This window comes from Solanum stenotomum, chromosome 7 (genome assembly GCF_019186545.1).
Source record: "Solanum stenotomum isolate F172 chromosome 7, ASM1918654v1, whole genome shotgun sequence".
NCBI lineage: Eukaryota > Viridiplantae > Streptophyta > Magnoliopsida > Solanales > Solanaceae > Solanum > Solanum stenotomum.
Window position 1 is genome coordinate 3547685 of NC_064288.1, and position 22351 is coordinate 3570035.

At 31.0% G+C, this 22351-nt stretch overlaps 3 protein-coding genes across 3 annotated transcripts; 1 reads left to right on the plus strand and 2 right to left on the minus strand.

The window, feature by feature from the left end:
- Positions 1–3758: 3758 nt before the first annotated feature.
- Positions 3759–4903, minus strand: LOC125871292 (uncharacterized). Its single transcript, XM_049551885.1, has 2 exons — positions 4785–4903; positions 3759–4245 (listed from the first exon to the last, which is right to left on the minus strand). Exons 1-2 carry the CDS (start codon positions 4901–4903, stop codon positions 3759–3761), a joined length of 606 nt encoding a protein of 201 aa, XP_049407842.1.
- A 99-nt stretch (positions 4904–5002) lies between these two features.
- On the minus strand, positions 5003–6199 carry LOC125871294 (uncharacterized). The gene has a single exon (XM_049551886.1). It carries the CDS (start codon positions 6197–6199, stop codon positions 5003–5005), a length of 1197 nt encoding a protein of 398 aa, XP_049407843.1.
- Positions 6200–11750: 5551 nt separating this feature from the next.
- Positions 11751–16650, plus strand: LOC125870984 (protein NRT1/ PTR FAMILY 5.2-like). The gene is made up of 4 exons (XM_049551545.1): positions 11751–11916; positions 13407–13624; positions 14538–15112; positions 15771–16650. Exons 1-4 carry the CDS (start codon positions 11793–11795, stop codon positions 16648–16650), a joined length of 1797 nt encoding a protein of 598 aa, XP_049407502.1. The 5' UTR covers positions 11751–11792.
- The last annotated feature ends 5701 nt before the right edge of the window (positions 16651–22351 follow it).

Sequence of the window (22351 nt, forward strand, 5' to 3'; positions counted from 1 at the left end):
TTGTTTTTCAGAGTTTCCTTTAATTCTCGAAGTTCAAGAATGTTGAGTTTTTCAATGGGATCTTCCATTAACATTGCTTGAAACATTCTTCAATGATTAGAAACTTAAGGATCTCTTACCTCTCACCTCTCACCTCATAAACCCCATACACATATCCTATAAAGCACCTTTTGGTTATTATTGTATAAGTAATGTTTCTTTTACGAGAAATAGTATAATAACTCTTGAATAGTATAATAGATACAAATGCATTCGCACAATTAAAAATTAAAATATATATAATATAAAATAATAATTAAGAGTCTTCACTCAAATAAAACAACAACATATTTCTAGATTTTTTTATTTGGAATATGTATGACAAGAGGGGTTATTTACCTTGATTCTTAAGATTGATTTAGTGTAAGCACGGAATATACAAATATGAGTTTTTCGTCCAAACTATTAGGACTTACAATTAATTTTCAGCATTTTTTGCAGGGACGGATATAAAATTTATTGTATGGGTTTGATAGTAATTCAATAACTTCAACCAAGATTCTGGATTTGTTAACAAGCGACTAACCCAATATCATAAATGCGTTGAGGTTCAAAAAATGAGTTAGACGCTCGGTGGCAAGTGACAAGCCACATGAATATATAAACTTCAAATGTTGAATTCGCTCCTGGGTTTTTATAGTGAATTAATCTTTTCTAGTGAAACTGAAATAATCAAAGACGATAAAGCTAGTAGTTCAAAGTGACATATGTTTTTTAGTGCTTAAGGAAATGGTCCTACATCATTCCAAAGATTTAAGTGAGATATTTATATCAATTTGTATTTTTTTTGGTATAATCAATTTGTTTCATTGATATCAACATTTATAATACTTAACAATCTTTATCTTTGTCATTTGTCAATTAATTAGTATTTCTATCGTATGCATTTTGTTGCTTTCAAAATTTTCCATGCAACATCATATGTAAAGACAAGTTTTGATGCGGGTATGATGTGACTCATTTTTCAACAAGACTGTTTCTGGCTATAATATTATTCAAAAATATATTTAAATTTGTTAACTTTTTTTTCTCTAGGTGATGAGTGGAATGAGGAAAAGATAAAAAGTTTTGTTCTTCCATTTTTTAAAAAGTTTGTTTAGAATTTGTCAAACTACGCAATTTTCTGATTAATGTTTAACATGGTAAGTAGGTAGTCTTTTGGGTTTAATGATCCTTATTTTTTTAGGAAAATATTCCTTGTTCAAAAATCCGAAAAAGGTTTTTTATTCCTTCTTCAAAAAAAATTGTATTCATNAAAAGCATGAACTCCTAATTTGAATGTTAAATTACTATGATATTCCTTACTTAGGTTGTGACTTTTTCGATGAGTTGTGATTTTTCCGATAAGTTGTGACTTTTTTCAAATAGTTGTGATTTTTTCGATGAGTTGTGACTTTTTCAAAGGGTTGTGATTTTTCGATGAGTTGTGACTTTTCCAAAGAGTTGTGACTTTTTCAATAAGTTGTGACTTTTCCAAAGAGTTGTGACTTTTTCAATAAGTTGTGACTTTTCCAAAGGGTTGTGACTTTTTCAATAAGTTGTGACTTTTCCAAAGGGTTGTGACTTCTCGGAAAGGTTATAACTTTTCAGCTAAGACATAAAAAACATTTGTTCATACTGCCCTTTGTTGAATATAAATAGAGCGGCTTCCTCTCATTTTTCAACCACATTTTTTTTTTAATCTTCTACTCTTCTTCTTCTTGCATTTTAATTTTTTTTGTTTGATTTATTGTCGTTGAGTGAGTTCGAAGTGTAGCGGAATATAAGGTACCACTATTCTGATGAAGTAAGTCATTCTATCCTAAGAGGGTATATTTCATAATCTCGAGTTGTTGAGGAAAATAATTTTCATGATATAATAATTATTTTTTTGCTTGATAAATACATTAGTATGTAATGTTCCAATATACGAAGTTAACATGATGTAGTCTAAATTCATTTGTTTTTGTTAACAATCTCTCTTGTGATGTAGATATATACTTCTGAATATCTTTTTCCAAAATTTAGAGAATTGTCACGATTTATTTTTGATGCTCAAGACAAAAGAATGACTTTATTTATCAATGCTACTTATGTGATTTAGACTCTCAGGAAGTTTGCTTCAAAATAACTGTTACTATATAAACATTGACCTTTTGTTTTACTTATGTACTATTTCTTAATATTTAAGTATTTTGAATGAAGAAAAGTTTATATGACTTGTAATAATGCCAGTTGAAGTTTGTATTAGTTTAATTTTTATTATTTATTTAATAGCTAATTTTATGAGATAAATGCTTTAATTAATGTAAATATATATATTTATATTTGGGTAGGTATTTGTATTTAAATTAAAGTATTATAGACAACACAAATGTATTATCAAGTTAACAAGATCTTCTAACTTCAAAATATATTATTTTAAAATGTTCTGAGTTTTTTTTTTTATCCAAAAAAAAATTCACAACAAATGTGGAAATATGTAAATATATAAAATATAGTTGTTCTCTTCACATGTTCATTTGACATCTAAACAAATTAATGTGAAATACACGTGCAAAGCACATGTGTTAGATGACAAGAAAAATACAAAACAAATAATGTCTATAAGATAATATTAGTGAGATAAAACTAATTACATGATTGAAACTCATCAAATTGCAATAAATATATACATTATTGCATTTAACTAATAAAATTTTTCAGTGACCATCTTTGTCACGACCCGATTTATCAAGTCATGATGGCACCTACTATAACCCACCAGCAGGTAAGCCAACCCGTAACCCGGAACAACAAGTAATGGGTCTGAGGGTAGNGAGCACGACTTCCAAGAAGGTTGACCAAAGTCAACTTTTCAAGTCATTACAATCTTCATAGGTTTGCATGAAAAAGACATATATATGACAATCCACATTGAACATTAACAAAATAATCTGTTATATTATTTTTTACTAAGCTTATTATTTAAATCTTCGCTTAAATAAGCAATACTATATTTACTATAACATATATTTTTAGAATTGGTAATCACGTGCAATGCACGTGTCAAAAAACTAGTATATATATATATATATATATATATATATATATATATATTCTTTTTTAAAAAAATAAAAATAAAAGAAATTTATTCCTTATTCAAAAAAATATATTTTTACCTCATAAATTATTATCATTTTACAAATAAACTTATTAGGAGGTATTCTATCAAAGAATGACACAAATTACTTTGAAAAAATTAAAGAAGAATCCAAAAAACAGAATTCTAATTAAGAAAAATAATGAATTACATCATTCTGTTTTTCCACCATCCATATTCCGTAGTATTGCCCATTGAAAAGTGATGGTGTGATTTGCAAGACACCTTCTTGAGATGTTGGTGAATAGCCATTGTATCCTTTTCAAAGAGTTAATCTTTTAGTTAAAACATCTGCTCTAATACCAATTAAAATAATGATGATGTGCACCAATTACTGCTATTTTCTAGGAACCTGGTTTCTAAAGTTGTATTAAATCACATAAAGTAAATAATACATGTTTTATCGTGAAAAACTTTCTTGATCAAGGGAGTGAAAATCATGATCTTATGCAAATTTTCAAACAACTTCACTAACTTCAATGAGTGGCTTGAGATTACCAGTGGTGGACCCAAGATTTTCACGAAGTGGGTTCAAGATATAAAAAATAAATAAGCAAAAATGCAAACAAAACAAATTTTGATTAATTAAAATATATCATTACAATTCTATTCTACGAGTTTTCATTTCTTGAAACCTATTCATAATACTCTCATCAGAAATAGTATTAAATATTCTTTTCTCTACATAAGGCACCATACAACTACTCAGAAAATCATCATCCATTCGATTTCGCAATTCACTCTTGATCAACTTCATTGCCGAGAAAGCTCTTTCAACTATAGCAGTAGCAACCGGTAGGAGCAACGCAAATTTTATAAGGCGAAACACAGGAGGATAATTTAAATGCTTCTTTACCTTAACTAGCATTTCAAAAAGATCGCCAAGCCCTTTTAAGTTGGAGAACCTTTTATCAACATCACGGACATCAATTATATAAGTCTCTAGCTGATTCCTAAGAGTAACCATTACATTTTCACCAAAATCATCAGGATATAATTCAACCATTCTCAATATGTTCTTGATGTCAAAACTAGAAAATGAGTCAACTGGATTCAAGCAAGCAACTCCAATAAGCAAATCTGTTCTAACTCATTAAAACGATCATTGAGTTCTTGAAGCTGCCAATCAATAATCTTAAAAAATACTTCCACACAATAGTGATGTGAAATAGTATACTCAACAACTTTACGTCGAGATCTTCCAAAATTAACATAGGCAACTTTACGTCGAGATCTTCCAAAATTAACATAGAACCCATCAAAATTAGGTATCAAAATATCATACTTGACACAAAATGCAGACACATTCTCGACAAGTGAATCCTATCCTTCATTCCTTAAATCTTGCAATCGTTTCTTCACCACTTTAACAAGTAGAATGACATTTGCAATATCTTGTTCTTTCTTTTGTAAAGACTCATTAAGCTCATTTGTGATCGCTAAAATATCTCTCATTAAATGCAATATGAAAGCAATCTCAAATGTTTGACAAACTTTAAGATATCCGGGTGCCTTAGCTTTTTCTTCAACAGATTAAGAATCAACAACAATAGTATCAAGAACATCAGTAATAGAGCCAAACATACTAATGAAATTCTTAAATGATTTGTAATATGAACCCTACTGAGTATTGGCAGCTCTAGCAAGACCAAGTTCTTGATTCAATCCCTTACCATTTTCAACCTCACCCATATCAAGTGCCACTTGAACTTTTTTTTCTTGAGATTCTCGAAGTTCATCCATATGTTTAAAAGAACCTCCCACTACATTTAAGACATTAGAAACCAACAATACAAGTTCTCCAACTTGAAGACATTTTTTAGATACCCCAACAAGAGTTAACTAAAGTTGGTGAGCAAAACAATGAATTGCATGAGCTGATTTACTTTGTTGTTGAATCAAAACTTTAAGGCCACTTAAACGCCCTTGCATGTTGCTAGCTCCATCATAGCATTGCCCCCGTATAAAAGATAAACTCAAAGAATGTTGCGCAAGATAGTTAACAATAGCTTCTTTCAAACATAAAGCACTAGTATCATGAACATGAATAATTCCTATGAACCTTTCCACCACAGACCCCTTTCTATCAACATAACGCAAAACAATTGCCATTTGCTCCTTACGTGATATATCACAAGATTCATCAACTAACAATGAAAAATAGTCACCGTTTAGATCCTCCATAATAGCTTTAATTGTTTCAAGCTTACATGCAGTGACTATATCTTTTTGAATTTTATGAGAAGTCATCTGGTCATTTTTTGGAGCCTTTTTCAACACAAGTTCATCAATTTTATCACACCGCTTCGCATACCATGAAAGAATTTCAAGAAAGTTACCTTTGTTTAGTGATGATTCATCTTCACGATGTCCACGAAATGCCAATCCTTGATTCAAGAGAAGTCTCGCCACTTCAATTGAAGCCTTTAAGCGAATTTTGTGCTCAAGCTTGGTTTGATTTGATAGCTTAACAAATGCGGCTTGAATTGATTGTTCTTGTCGCATTAGATCTTCACACTTCTTCTTTGCCTGATTGTTAACACTGTTTGACTTACCAATATGCGTATCTAATCTTTTCTTTTTGTGCCAACTCCTGAACCCTATACTTGAAAATGTTTCACCTCCACCTTGATGAATGCTTTCATCTTGAAATAAATAACAACACAAACAATAAGTTGCATCTTCAATCACACTATACTCCAACCAATCATGATATTTTTTAAACCATTTGCGATTAAAACGGTGTTTTAATCCAAAAATATCACTTTGAGGAAACTCGCGAATTCGAGGTTGATGAGGACCTCTTTGGATATATGCTCGTCTAATCTCATCACGTTCATCCGGATGATAGTCTCGAATGGGTACTCTTTTCTTTGGATCTGCCGGTAAAGAATCCAAATCTACCCCTTGTTTCAATCTTTTAGCGGAATGATGAGTTTCTTCTAATTGGTTCAAGTTTTCTTCCACCCGAGGAGCATTTTGAGCGGATGAACTTGATTGTGGCAACTTGGAGGATATAGGACAGAAAAATCTCTTCATTTGATATTCAACCTGTATTACCAAATTAAAATTCTAATTAGAAAGTAACTAAACAATGCGTTGTTAAATAAATGGAATTTCAATTAAATGATTTTGCAATTTGCATTGCTTAACTTTAATAAATTGTATAGCATCTTATTAACTTGACATTACTATGTCGAAAGCATTCTCCTCAAGTTAGATCAATAAAACAAAAGCCTACAATTTAGACAATGCACTTTTATGAGGCTAACAACATACATATCTGACTATACTAATTACTAAACAATGTTAATACATTTGAAAAAAAATTACATTGACTTATGAATGAGACGGTAAATAACAAGATGGACGAAAAACTAGGCTTCAATATAAACTAAGAAGATAAAAGAATATTATGAATGATTTCTCTTCATTCAACATTTAACAAATAAAAAAAAAATATTAAACAAAATAATTATAACCTTAATTTCAGAATCGAATACATAGAAATATACCTAATATTATTTGTAATTTTTTGTTGATTTTAGAATGATAAGGGATTTTTTAGTTGAAGAAATAAAAAATAACCATAATAATCATATATGTATATATAAAGACTAGAATCAAGAGCGAAAAACATACTTGTGCGAGATTTGAGAGACGGGGAGAGTTTTTTTCCTTCAACAAAAAAATATGCTCAAATTTTGGGGGGAAAAGTAAGAGAGGTTCAACAAGATTTCAACAAAGAAGAAGATAAAAGAGTTTTTAGAATTGAGAATAATAGGGATTAGTGCCTTTCTAGTTGAGTTTTTTTTTTTTAAAAAAAACTAAAAACAAAAAGGACAAAAGTTGTTGACTATTGGACTTTTAAATGTAAAAGTAAAAAGTTGTTCTACTTTTTATAGTTCCTAAGTAACTAAAAGGACAAAAGTTACACCTACATAGAGGACAAAATTGTGTGAGAACGTTTTATATATAAAAAAACGAATTAAAACTAAAATGTGGCTATAGGGATTTGATCCCGAGTTGGCTGGGAAAATTGAACCCCCTCAATCACTCGGCTAAGCTTCAGACTTGTGTTAGTGGGTTCAAAATTTAATATATATATATAAAATTTTAAAAACTGATTAAATATACATATATATATATATATAGTGTTATTTTTCAACGAAGTGGGTTCATATCATATGAACCCACTTGAACCACTGTAGGTCCGCCCCTGAAGATTACAACTCTATAATCTAAGGGACTAATTCTAACCCCTCAACTCAACTCAACTCAACAGATCTGCTCCAAGAAGCCGAACTCAGTTACAATCCTCAAGACCTCACAAAGTTTGAATAGTTACAACTTACAACTCTATAAATCTCCTATTACAGACTCGAAACTAATTACAACAAGTTAAACACTGATTGAAGGAAGCCGCTACTTTGTTCTTCACCTTTGTTGTTATTGTCCCTTGCTTGAGAAAGGAAGCCTTTTCTTAGCATGCAATCGACACTCGAATTGTCATGCAAATTTTCTTTTATATATGTAATATGTGTGTGAGTAGGTTGGAGTTGTCGCCCTTGATTTACTTGCTTTAGAATTTATAGTTATAACCAGTGGCGTACACAGGATTTTTTTAGTGTGTGCTTCCATTAATAACATGTGTCGCATGTACCTGTTCTATAGGTGAACCTAGTTCTTAATTAAATACAGCTTGTCATTGTTAAATTAACATTTTAGTCACCAGTCAGCATACTCCATAAATCCACATGTACGCAGTTCTACACATGTTCAATACATGATTCTTATTTTAAAAATAAAAAAAAATATATTTTATTTATTCTTTTGCGTAAAAATTTTCAAACTACACAATTTTCTGATATATGTTTAACATGGTACATAGGTAATCTACCTCGAGTTTGATGATCCTTATTTTTCTAAACATATATTCCTTGTTCAAAAAAGGTTTTTTATTCCTTATTCAAAAAAAAAAAGCAAAAGTACTCATTACTCCCCTGAACTTGAAGCTTTTTATACGGTGTACACCTAAACTAAATTCCGTTTTAATTACCCCCAAACTTGTTTATTCCTCCGTCGCGTACACCTTTTTCGTCCACCTGCTCCTATTGTGACTACACGCGCGCGACAGCTGGTAAAACTAATGATGTGGATTTCCACCTGGATAAATAATAGCCACCTAGATATATTAATATTGCAAAAAATAAACTTCTTAAATTTAAAATTCATTGTTTAAAAGTTATATTTGAATAAGGGCTTATTTTGCGGAACTCCTTTTGGATTTGAGTTTTTCTAGACGTGAAGTTGGTCGATTAAATTTCAAATTTGTCTAAAATTCTTACCAAGTAAGTGTTAATCTTTGTTTCCTTTACTTTTCATTTACATTTTGCCCTATTTTTCGTTTAAAATATGCCAAATATTAAAATTCATTGTTTAAAAGTTATTTTTGAATAATGGCTGATTTCGCGGAACTCCTTGAATTTCAAATTTGTCGGAAATTCTTAATCTTTGTTTCCTTTACTTTTGATTTACATTTTTCCTTATTTTTCGTTTAAAATATGCCAAATATTGAAGAAAAATCGAGATTTTACGTTTTTACACCGTTGTAGCGTTGTGATGTGGCAAAAAATCACTTCCTCACGCGCCTAGTAGAGTGTGTTGTCAATTTCTACGCCAGGTGGACGAAAAAGGTGTACGCGACGGAGGAATAAACAAGTTCGGGGGTAATTAAAACGGAATTTAATTTAGGTATACATAGTATAAAAAGTTTCAAGTTCAGGGGGGTAATGAGTACTTTTAAGTCTGTATTCCTTGTTAAAATATAATAATAGAAGTTTATATTTCCTTTGTTATTTTTTAAAAAAGGTATGTTTTTACTTGCGTACTTTGCGAACTACACACATCTGATCATTCTTATCACCCCGATGAGTTACATATCTCTCCTCAGATTCACAGATTCTTATTAAAAATTTAAAAACATATGTATATTCCTTATTCAAAAATAATTTTTTATTACTGACTCAAAAAATTATATTTTTACCTCATAAATTACTTATCATTTTACAAATGAACTTGCTAAGATATTCCATCAAGGAAACACATTTTTTTAAAAAATTCTAATTAAGAAAAATATTGAATGTGATCTATATAAATAAACAATGAAGGTAACCCAATTAATATTATGAGATCTGTTCAAATCCTTCTGAAAATGAAAGTAATTAATTTTTTTTTCCTTTTTTGACATTTGAGTTCATTACCATAAAACACTTTGTTGATTTTATCACTATAAATATATCTTTGATATTGAGAAACTTAAGTGCTGGATGGAAGAAATGAACTCATCAATTAGAATAAGAGGAAGAAAAAAAAGCTTTATGCTACTTCCTATTTCAGAAGAATTTGAACTTGTAATATTAATGTAGTTCCCTTCTTTTTGTTTCTTTATATCGTTGATAATTTGTAAAGATCAATAATTACGTATTCAATAATTTTTATTTTTCGGAATTCAGAATCATGTTATTGAATTTTTGATAAGTTTTTTTTGTGTCATTCTTATATTTAATATCTCTTAGTAACTTCATATGTATATTGATAGTAGTTAATCAGATAAATATATTTTTATGATTGTATTTTGTTTATTTTATGAATTTTCTCTAGTTTGAAAATGTATATATATTTTTGAAGTCATGCTTCTTAAAAGACCTTTAACTATAAATTTTAACAATTAATTGTGAAAATATTTATTGTTTTTTTTTCTTAGATATATGTATATATTCGTAGGCCTAATGTGCTCCTTGCTCGCTTACTTAATGCTTTGTTATTTTGTGATCATATATATAATTGTTGGGATTGACCCCACTTAACCCAACACCTTACGGCACAAGCTCTTTGTTGAGTTATATATTGCAAACGATCATTTATACATTAATTTATAAGGTGTATAATTGAACGTTTTTAAGATGCCTTACTTCTTTTGGGGCTAGGAAAATTCTTTCGCCTGGTTCCGATGTTGGGCCCTCTCATTTCAATTTTATATTTTAGAAAATTTATTATGAACCAAAAAGATAATAATTTTTCATTATTCTCAAATACTTTTTGGGGAACACACAGGTGTCATACTAGTATTATAGTTACACATTTGAAATGAAATTTATTATAATATTTTATCAAGAAATGGAAAGATAATAACTTTTCATGATTTTTATTCACAAATATTCAAGAATGATGAGTTCTTCAATATTTGGATCTTCCATCCACAGTGCTTGAAGCGTTCTATTAATGATTAGAAACTTAAGTGTTGGTGGAGGATTCACTCGATTCATGACGAAATTTTTAATTTTAGAAAAATTAAGAAAATAAGAGTTTGGATCTTAATATCAAAGGTGTATTTATATTTATAGTGATAAAAANTTTCAACGTTGAATTAATAAAATCTTATTTAAAACTAATAATTGAAAAAGAAATCTAATAAATCATTTATATATATAAAAAAAATATAAGGTAATACTTTGCATTTAAAAATGTAAGAAAAATAAATTTTAAATAAATGCATGTGAAGTTTATTTAGATTTTAGGCCTCTAATTAAGATTTCGCTTTAGGCCTCCGATTATGTTGAGCCGCCCCTGCTAATGCTAATGTGTTCCTTTCTAGCTCACTTAATGCTTTGTTATTTTGTGATTATATATATAAATTATCTTCTATTATAAGTTAGATAGTAAATATTTTCATATTGTTAAAATTTATAGTAGAAGATATTTTACTAAGCATGACTACAAAAGAAATATACATATCCAAACAAGATCGAGAAAATCTACAAAATAAACAAATACATTCGAAAAATTAAATATTTTCACCTCATAGATTACCTTCATTTTAAATATGAATTTACTATTCCATAATAAAGGACACAATGTTTTTTCCAAAAATCCAATTTTATAATTCTAATGAGGAAAAATAATGAACGTGTAATTATGATACTTATAGGTTGACAATGATACAAAGAAATAAATTAAGTTGGTTACTCCTCAACTTAATGTAAAAGTTATTTCAATATCTGCAAATGTCAAAGCACCTTCTTGCACCCATGTTATTCAATACATAAAGAGAAATCCAAAATTTAATATACTTATCGCTGCGTAAAATAGATCCTTGTGCCTAGTAATTACAAAATGAAAAGATTTTTAAGAGAGTTAAGACGGTGATTTTTTTACAATAAAATAACGAGAAAAATGAGGGGTAAAAAACAAAGGAGACTAAAGATAAATAGCATTTGTACATCACCTCTTATATGACTAGCTCTATAATTGGACGTCGATAATATTGATGTTGCACATTCCAAACACAACATATGCATATAAATGTGGACAAAACACACTTATTTTTATAATTAAAAGCATATATCATGGAATATAAAACTCTTTTATTGCATTAGTTGTAGGAAATTATAATATATTTTAGATGCAAGGTGAAAGCAACACATTTGGAATTATGGGGACAATATGCATAGAAACTTTCAATATATAAAGGCTGGCTCAAACATGACTTTGAAATATGTCTAGTCCTCATATTATATATAAAAAAAATTACAAAAGAGACTTCCAAGACCCAAACCCCCAAAATTCTAATATGAAGACTGAAGAATTAGAGAAAAAAGGTGAAGATTATACACAAGATGGGACTGTGGACCTCAAAGGTAGACCTGTGCTCAGATCCAATACTGGAAGATGGAGAGCTTGTTATTTCATTGTTGGTATGTTAATTTTAATAATTCACACTTGAATACTTTAAATTATGAATTCGTTTTAAACTGATATATATTTCAGGCGAACCTTACTAGTTACCCTTTAATCAAGTAACTAGATGACTCATAACTAGAAAACGCCCATTAAACAACAAGATTTTCCTAGATCCGTTTCATATATATATGCTTGACGGCCCCTCGTAAGACCCTGATCACTTGGAAACTTCTTACTATAAGTTAGAGTGATATTTTATTAAAATTAATAGTCAAGAAAAATATTGAACAAAGTGAATTGCAAATTTTTTTTCTTTTAAATTTGGCTATATCAAATCAATGAATCATGAACTTCTTGAATCGGATTCTCCCGTTACTCTATTCTTTTTATTTAAAAATTACTATCAGTTTATTACTAATATAATTATGTTAATAATTCTTGTAATGAATACCTCAGTGGAAGGATGTTTTTTTAACATTCAAATTAATAAAANCGCTTTTAAACTAGTATTTCAGGCAAACCTTACTAGTTACCCTTTAATCAAGTAACTAGATGACTCATAACTGGAAAACGCCCATTAAACAACAACAAGATTTTCATTGATCTGTTTCATATATATATTCTTGACGGTCCCTCGTAAGACGCTGATCACTTGGAGACTTCTTACTCCTATTTATAATTTCCATGTTGTTGTTTTTTGTCTGAAAAAGAAAATTAATATTAAAAAAGTTGTTCTTACTTAAAATCGGTTGTTGATTCATCATTAAATAAATGAATAAAAATCTTATGAATAATAAATTAATATGTGTTAATTTTTCCTTTTAAAAAATTCATATTTATTATAAAGGTACTGTTTATTAAAATAAATATATATATATATATATATATATATATTTTTTTTTTTTTATTATCTTTAACTTTTTTTGAAATAGAAAAAATCAAGAAAACATTATACCTTTTATATTCTATCCACTAACACTCATATTATTTAATTATTCTCATTACTTTTTTGTGTATTGTCGTTCTTTAAATATCTGATAAGTTAGAGTGATATTTTATTAAAATTAATAGTCAAGAAAAATATCGAACAAAGTGAATTGCAAATTTTTTTTCTTTTAAATTTGGCTATATCAAATCAATGAATCATGAACTTCTTGAATCGGATTCTCCCGTTACTCTATTCTTTTTATTTAAAAATTACTATCAGTTTATTACTAATAGAATTATGTTAATAATTCTTGTAATGAATACCTCAGTGGAAGGATGTTTTTTTAACATTCAAATTAATAAAATCTTATCTAAAATTAATAATTGGGAAACAAAATAATGGAACAAATCAATTACCAAAAAAAAAACGTGGTAATAAGTACGTAATAATTTACATTCAAAAAAGTTTGAAAACTAGATTTCAAATAAAATATATATAAAATATGTTTAGATTTTATATTTAATTAAATTTTATTTTAAACCTCCAATTATGTTGAACTCCCCCCAATATGTACAGGGTATGAGGTATTTGAGAGGATGGCATTCTATGGAATATCAACAAATTTGGTGATTTATCTAAGCAACAAGTTTCATGAAGGCACAGTAAAATCCTCAAACAATGTTACTAATTGGGTTGGTACTGTTTGGTTGACTCCCCTTATTGGTGCTTACATTGCTGATGCTCATCTTGGTCGTTATTGGACTTTTCTAATCTCTTCTGCTGTTTACCTTGTGGTAATTAATTAACACTAACTTGTTTCATTTCCATTCATTTAGGGTTCGTTTGGTAGCTGATTAGAGTTATACAGATATAATTAGTAATGTTTTTTTTAGTTCCACACTAAGAAAGTCTTTTCTTATAAAAGACACAACTCTACGAGGAAAAATGCAGATAAAAGGCGATATCAGTTTCTATGACATAAGTTTTAGATCTATCAACGAATAATAAATATTTCATAAAAAAAGAATAATTTGAAGTTTCAATCTCAAAGAAAGGTTTCATTTTTTCACCATTATATCAATCTTTTTCTTCCAATTCTAAGAAAGAAAAATCCTGAAAAATCCGCCAACATTATACAAATGTGACAGGGCTAAGACACTAATCTCAAAGTTAATTATGATCGAGTTATGAGTGAATTTATGTATTATTTTATGTAGGTATTAGTTATATAGAGATTAACTAACCATCTATTAGTTTTTTCATGACCTTCTATCTTGCATAAAGTACTATATAAATTTCCTCATAGCTTATACATGTATCAGTTATATGCGGATTTGCAAATTGTCAACCAAAACGTGTATTAATTTTTATACCTAAATAACTTATTTCTTATCTACCTACCAAAATGTCGTATAAGTTATACGAAAAATAATGCATGAATAACTTGTTTATTATCCAACTACCAAACGATCCCTTAATTTAACTTATTACATACATAATTTTTTATAACTGAATTATGCATCACCACTAAAACTCTCACATTTTTTCAGTAGCGATAATATTTGTGGCAAGCATATTGAGTCGCCACAGAAACCTTACATTTTGTGGCAACTTTGTGTGTCGCTACAAAACATCGTCACAAAAAAATCATATTTCTGGTAGCGACTTATCATGTGCCTTGTTTTTGACACACAATAACTACAACAGGGAATGTGTTTGGTGACACTGTCTGTTACATTAAAATCCTTGAGACCTCCAAGTTGTGGCAAAGGAATCAAAGACATAGACTGTCCTAAAAGGGCTTCATCTTTCCAAATTGGCATATTCTATTGTGCTTTGTACATAATTGCTATTGGAACTGGTGGAACAAAGCCTAACATCTCAACAATGGGAGCAGATCAATTTGATGATTTTGAGCCTAAAGAGAAATTTCAAAAGCTTTCCTTTTTCAATTGGTGGATGTTTAGCATTTTTCTTGGAACTCTATTCTCCAACACTTTCCTTGTTTACTTGCAAGACAACGTTGGACCGGGCGTTGGTTATGGCCTTCCAACGGCTGGACTAGCCGTTTCTATCATGGTGTTCTTGTTAGGGACGCGTTACTATAGGCACAAAACTCCGTCAGGGAGTCCATTCACTAGGATTGCTCAAGTTGTTGTTGCTGCTGCTAGGAAGTGGAAGGTGGTTGTCCCTAATGACCCAAAGGAACTTCATGAGATGAGCTATGAAGAGTATGCTAGCTCTCCAGGCATATTCAGAATTGATCATACCAATTCTCTAAGGTGACAATATTCTGATATTTAATTTATATACATTGCAAAGATAAAAAAAAAATTAAACCATATAGGCATTAAAACATAAACGTGTCCCTTTAATTTGGTCTCATCTGACATCTATGCCCTTCAACTTTAAGTGTGCACAACTAGACACTTAAAAGTTGTATTGAGTTGAACAGATAGACACATGCATTTAAAGTGGCAATTCACATCATACGTGACATCCTACATGACATTATGTGTGTATTATGCCACATAGCACGTGTGCATACTTATTCTATTTTGAACAAGTTTAAATGTCTACTTATGCACACCAAAAATTGGAAGACATATATAGATATTAGGTGAGGCCAAGTTAAAGGGTGTATTTATGTATTATGCCAACTCTATTTATATATACACATATCAGGGTGTGAAAATAGTTACTTGCAAGAATGTAGGGCAAGGTTGCATACAATAGACTCCATGTGGTCTTGCCTTTCCCGAGTCCCCGTGCATAATGATGACCTAGAGACCAGGTTGACCTTGAGTGTATTATAACCTATCGTACCAGAAAATTTATAGTTACTTGCATGGTGATCTGATAGTGTAAATTTTTTTTACATTTAATATATATATTGGTGTATTAATTTCAAGCTAAACCTTAGATTATTAATGTATACAGACTTCTTGACAAGGCAGCAGTGAAAACAGGACATAGTTCACCATGGACACTTTGTCCAATCACTCAAGTTGAAGAAGCTAAGCAAATGATAAAAATGCTACCTATACTTATAGCAACTTTCATTCCAAGCACAATGCTAGCACAAACACACACCCTCTTCATTAAGCAAGGGACAACTTTAAGGAGAGGAATTGGTCCCAATTTTGAAATTCCTCCCGCATCTCTTACCGCCTTCATAACAATCTCAATGTTAACCACAATTGTTGTCTATGATCGCTTCATTATACCTATTCTTCGTAAATACACAAAGAACCCGAGGGGGATCACATTGTTGCAAAGGCTAGGGATTGGGCTTGTGTTGCATATCATAGTCATGATTACTGCCTCATTCGTCGAAAGAAAAAGGCTTAGTGTAGCAAGAGAACATGGAATTAGTGAGAAAAAACAGATTGTTCCACTACCTATTTCTGTCCTGTTTCCGCAGTTTATATTGATGGGAGTTGCTGATAACTTTGTGGAAGTTGCAAAACTTGAGTTTTTCTATGACCAAGCGCCAAATAGCATGAAAAGCCTTGGGACTGCATATGCTACAACTAGCTTGGGTGTTGGTTATTTCCTCAGTAGTTTTTTACTATCAACTGTGGCAGATGTTACAAAGAAAAATGGACACAAAGGATGGATTTTGGACAACCTGAATATCTCTCATTTGGACTATTACTATGCATTTTATGCTGTATTGAGCTTTATCAACTTACTCTTATTCATTGTTGTAGCAAAACTCTTCGTTTATAACACCGAGATCAACAAAGAGTTGCAGGAGGCAATGCAACCTTCACTTAGCAAGTCGATAATCGAAGAAGACAAGGCACTTGTTTTGTAATCCTCCTCAAACAAATACCTTTTACTAGTGTAATACAAAATTATGAAACTGTAGAATCAAGGTTGGTATCTCTACATTTCATTATGGATTCTTTTTCATATTTGCACTGGTGGTATGGATCGATACCAGTACCTTAATTTTGATCGAACGGACAAAACTTTTGTGAAGCCAGATCGTAGTAAAGACAATAGTTTATTTTTTGTTGAAGATGAAAGATATCAAAAAAAAAATAAGTAAAAGCAGAATGAAAGACAGTTCTATATGCTATTGAAAGGTGAGAAAAATGAAGAAGAAAAAAAAAGAGGAGGATCCTTGTTAGCAGTTAGTAGACTAAAAAAAAGGGCAGAATCTAAAGGAAAATAGAAGGAGAAACAACATAGTCGATGGTAAAGGTGAGATGAGCAAAAGAGCTTAATGGTGTACTAGTTTCTGGGTACGCGCGTCACGCGTGTAGCCAAGTGTATCTATTACTATAAATTTATAGTATATGACAATCGTGCTCCACATAAGTCCTTAGACATCTTATTATAATGTTTGACTTGTAAATGTTAAGTATTTATAGGATTTATGTTGCACTAAAAGTATAAATGATGGTGGATATAGAAAGATTTTTTACCAATTAGTGCTACACAAATAATTGTTAGAGTAAAAGTGTTTGTTTGAAAATTAAAATAGTTATCTAATTTTATATGAATATTGATAATGAATTTTATACTTTAGATCTCTTTATTATTAATTGGGAAACGGATTACACACAAACTTTGACCGAAATTACCGTTACACACTTCAACTTTGTGAGGGTCCTATGACCTCCCTAACTATTTTTTAGTGTATTATTGAGGTTATTATCACCTAAGTTGGATGAGCAAGTGATCAACACTCTCGGTTAGCGCGTAAGAGTGGAATTAAAGTAAAATAAACCCATTTTTATTTGTCATGTGGCAATCCACATCATTCCTCTCTTTTTTTCCCCATTAAATATCCTTATTAAATTAGGGAATATATACATATGTCAATTTTAGTTGGATACTTCCTTTAATAAATTACACTTAATTAATAATTATCATTAATATTTCTTCTTCATCAAAAATTCAGTCGCTTCAATGTGTCGATCCCGGCAACGGAAAACTCTGCTGACGCCAACAACGAAAAACTCAATCAACAATTATCAAAAATATAATCACCACACGAGTAACTCCCTCAATTGTAGCAACTACCTCCACACAATCGAAATTGCAAATTTGCAATGAACTGGATCTACAAATTTTACCATTTTCAAATTTCGCCATCACCGAATCGTTTTCACTTCGCCATCACAAAAAAAACCTCAGTCACCACCAAAATGACAAATTAATGATGACCACCGAATCGTTATCCCCAAAATTTCTTCCTCTCCAAAAATTCTCTCTCTAGAAAGTTCAAAGAAGAAGAAGAAGAAGGAGAAAAGCTAGGGTCCAAGAAGGAAGGTTATTCACACCAATTCATAGGGCTTTGTGATCAAAGTATGGTAGCGCTTCATTCATGGACTCCCTTGAAAACCCCAATTTCAAAGATAGAAATCCCCAAAAGTTAAGGTTTGATTTAAAAGTCATGGGTTCCTTTCAAAAACGATTCTAATTGTTGAATTATGTTATTACAAGCATTAACTGATGATTTCCTATGATTTTCATGTTATATCCCCAAGAACCCAAGAAATCCCCATATTTCTCAAAGTTGATGATATGATGTGGGTTTTTATTGATGAAAGGTGAATTGCATGAATTGATGTATGAGGTGATAGATTCACAAGAAATTATGATTAAATCCATGTCTAATGCTTGAATTCTAGATGTGTTGATTGAAAGTAGGTTTTAACCTCAAGGAGGTAAAGTAGGAGATTATGCTTGTTTTATTAAGTTTATGTAAATACTTTAATGATGCTTTGAGAGTGAAGTGTTATTCATTACGATTAGGTTGTTGTTGTGGACTGATTGAAAGGTTATTCTCATGAACTCATAATGAACTTAATATGAAAGGTTTTCTCACATAATGAAGATTATAAGGTTGAAAGGCCTTTCAAACCTAATGGAATCTAAGAGTAAAAGTGATCATGGATGGTGATAGTTGCTCACACATGGTCTAAAGAGTTATTCTAATGAATTAAGTTGGATTGGTTGTCAAGGACATCTTTCCATGAGACTTGAGTCAAAGCAAAGACTTAATAACTATCTTGTGGTATTTAGTCCTAGCACCGAGTGGATATTGAAATGAGATGGAGGCTTATACATAGTTGAGTCCGGGCTTCCGAAATGGGAACTCTCACCTAGTAGAGTCCGGGTTTCCCAAGGCATGTCTCATGAGATGGAATCCTTCTCCTAGTGGAGTCCGGGTTTCTAGTAGCAATCTCTGTATCCCATAACTACGTGCCCCGTAGGATGCTTAGCTAGTGGATCCAACTAAGCTAACAAATCAGTTCTAACTTAGGCAAGTAGACCAACCCTTGTCGGTGTGGGTAACACTGGGAGGGATCATGTGATAGCTCACATGGTCTCATGTTGGTTAAGGCTATATCCCAACTACAACAAGATTAATAATGAACTAAGACATGCTTGAAGAAGCATCTCATAATGTTCAAATACTATGTACTAAGACATGCTTGAAGAAGCATCTCAAAGTGTTCAAGATAATAATGAACTAAGATGTGCTTAAAGAAGTATCTCGAAGTGTTCAATGAAATGAGGAACTAAGATGTGCTTGAGAAGTACCTCATAGGGTTAGAGAGTTTCAAGAGATGATGAATATGAATGATGGCCTAAAGAGGTTTACTTAGCATGGGTGAGATTTATGGGGTCTTATTCATGGATTGCACAAGTATACCTTGAGGGTAGTTAAGAAGTGCTTCTCTTATGTTATGATGATCTATGTATTGACTATGTTTGTGAGTTATGTTTTCCAACTATCTCTGTGATGATGTTTAAACTTGGCATATAGCATGATTTATAATGAAATGTCCGTTTTAGCATGTTTTAAAGGTTTTTATGTGTGGTTATCATACTTAGTGCATTTGTGTACTTACCCCTTTTTTTCCTATATTTTTTTCGAAGTGTAGGGTTCGATTTTTGAGGTAATCATTCTAGTTGCTAGAGCTTGGACTTGAGTATCTTCCGAGCTAGTTGGTTAGTCCTCATGATTCAAGGACGGCTTTTTCATATGTTGTAGTTTCTTTCATGTACTTTCCCTTTTCGGACATATAGTATGGGCTAGGCCCTATTTCATTCAAGTACTATAATAGATGGCTATATTGAGACAAGTCTAGACTTCCGCTTTATTTTATGAAAAATATTTAAGACTTGAAATATGATTTACTCTTATTGTTCTATTTCCTATGTTATGAGGACTAAGTGGCTTGTATGGAGTCCTTTGGGGTTCTATACACCATGTTACATCTAGGGGTACCCCTGGGTCATGACATGGGGGCTGTGAGTCGTCTGAACTCTCTCATAGATCGGTGTTCAATACTACTCCCAATAATATATACCGCTGCTCAAATGTAAGAAAACATTATTTTTTCTTTGATTTGAGATAATTGCTTAAACTACCCTCTTAAAAGAGGTAACTGATTTGAACTGTCTTTGAAACTCACAGTTTATTTAGAAAATGAGGTTTCTCTTTGTTTAATGTAAAAATACATTCTGGGTTGAGATAATTACTCAAAAAAGGGGCCTCTCCAAGAGGTACCTACTTTATACTCAATATTTCTGAAAACACTTTTAACTTTTCTCAAAAAGTCTACTCTTTTTCTTCATGTAAAAATCAAACCTTTGGGAAATACTTAGTTCCCTTATACTCTTTCTCAAACTGTTCTTTACTTTCTCAAAACTCAATTTAAACGGTAATATTTTATTTAAAAGATCCTTAATACGAATTCGCTAAATACTCAAAATAGGATTCATGCTGAAAAATAGTCATGAACAATCAACTCAATAATCACAATCCACATTGTATGGCAATCCAATGATTTGGAATAGGAATTCAAAATCAACAACTCAAGAATTCAGAAACTCAATATCAACTCATCTCAAGAATACTGAAATCTAAGGATGAACCCTAGATTACTCTTTTTACTGATTTCTAAGTAGATGTAGGGCGTGAGGACGAACTAGTCCAACACTATGATAACCTTACATACCTGAGAAGAACAAAGTTCTTGGTGAAATAGATGAAATTTGAAGAACGCTTGAAAACCCTAGTTTTTTCTCCTTTTGAATCCTTGCTCTAAGTCTTTGAAGTGTTAAAGAATGTAAAATAATGTTTTTAACATTGTTTAGACCTTAATTAGGTGAAAAAAAAAAGTCATGGATTAGGCTTAAAAAGAGTGGAAAAAGACTAAACTATCCTTCTTAAAAAGCTGTCAAAAACTGTCCACGGGACCATCTACGGGTCGTGATTTGACCCACGGACCATAGATCTCATCCGTGGATTCTACATTGAGTTTTTTAGGCTCAAAAGTCCATTTACGGGTCCAAACGACGGCCAGTAGGTCCACCCGTCGATTGGGTCGTAGGATTTGGGTCCAAAAAGTTGACTCTCAGTACTTTATCGACGACTTGACAGGATGGGTCGTCGTTCAAACCACGGCCCGTCGATTGGAATCGTCATTCACAGATTCAGAAAACTCTAGTTTGACAGTCTTTGGTAAAACGGTCATAACTTTTTACTCCGATCATAAAATGAGGCAAACTTGGTGGTGTTGGAAAGAGGATTCAAAGACCTTTAATTTGGCATGTCATAGGCTACCTAACTCATTATGATCTAGGAGATATGTATGTTTGAAGTTGACCTAAGTAGAATCTTATGTCAATCGGAAATGAAGCTTTCAACTCAACTTTGTGCTAGGGTGTTCTTGTGACCTTAAGTCATATTCAAATCCATTATAACACTAAAGAAATGACCTTAACACCTATGAACAATTAAGAATCACTCGGTATGACTTTATACTCAAATGAAGAATGCTTCAAGTCTTAATTTAGAAATATTCGGGGTGTTACACACTATTTAAAATAACATATCATCAACAATTATTGTACCGAATCGACCACCAAAGTGTATAAACTAAACTTTTTTTGTGTTTAAAAATTATTCCGATAATTTCTAGACCATATGATACAAATCATATTCACTATAATCATGCGGATCTTCTTCGAATAACAGTTTCATAGTAAAAAAAATAACAAAAATAATTTTTGTTCTTGAATTAGAGATGAATTTTTTTTTTTTTTTAAAGAATAGAAAAGAACCAAAAGTATTATCAAGAATGGAGGATTTACCTAGATACTGACAATGGAGGAGATGAGAGAGTAATTAAGAGAGAAACATATCCCATTAAGAGAAGAATATTCTTGAGATTGAGATGAATAATGGAAAGAGAAAAAAGGATCTTGTTATGAGTCCCAAAAAATAAGCAAACTAATTAAAAAAAAACGTGTAGTGTTTTAAAAAGTGCTATCTTTGTAATTAAAAACTCAGTTTTGTAAATAAAAGAGTATATTTTATATTGTAAATTAAAGTCTTAAACTCAATATTCTTATAATTTTCTATACTTTTAATAGCCAGCACATATACAACCTATTAAGGGTGTGTAAAACCGAACCGAAAACCGAACCAAACCTCAAATCGAGTCAAACAGAAAAAAAACCCGACTAGTGATTTGGTTTGACTTGGT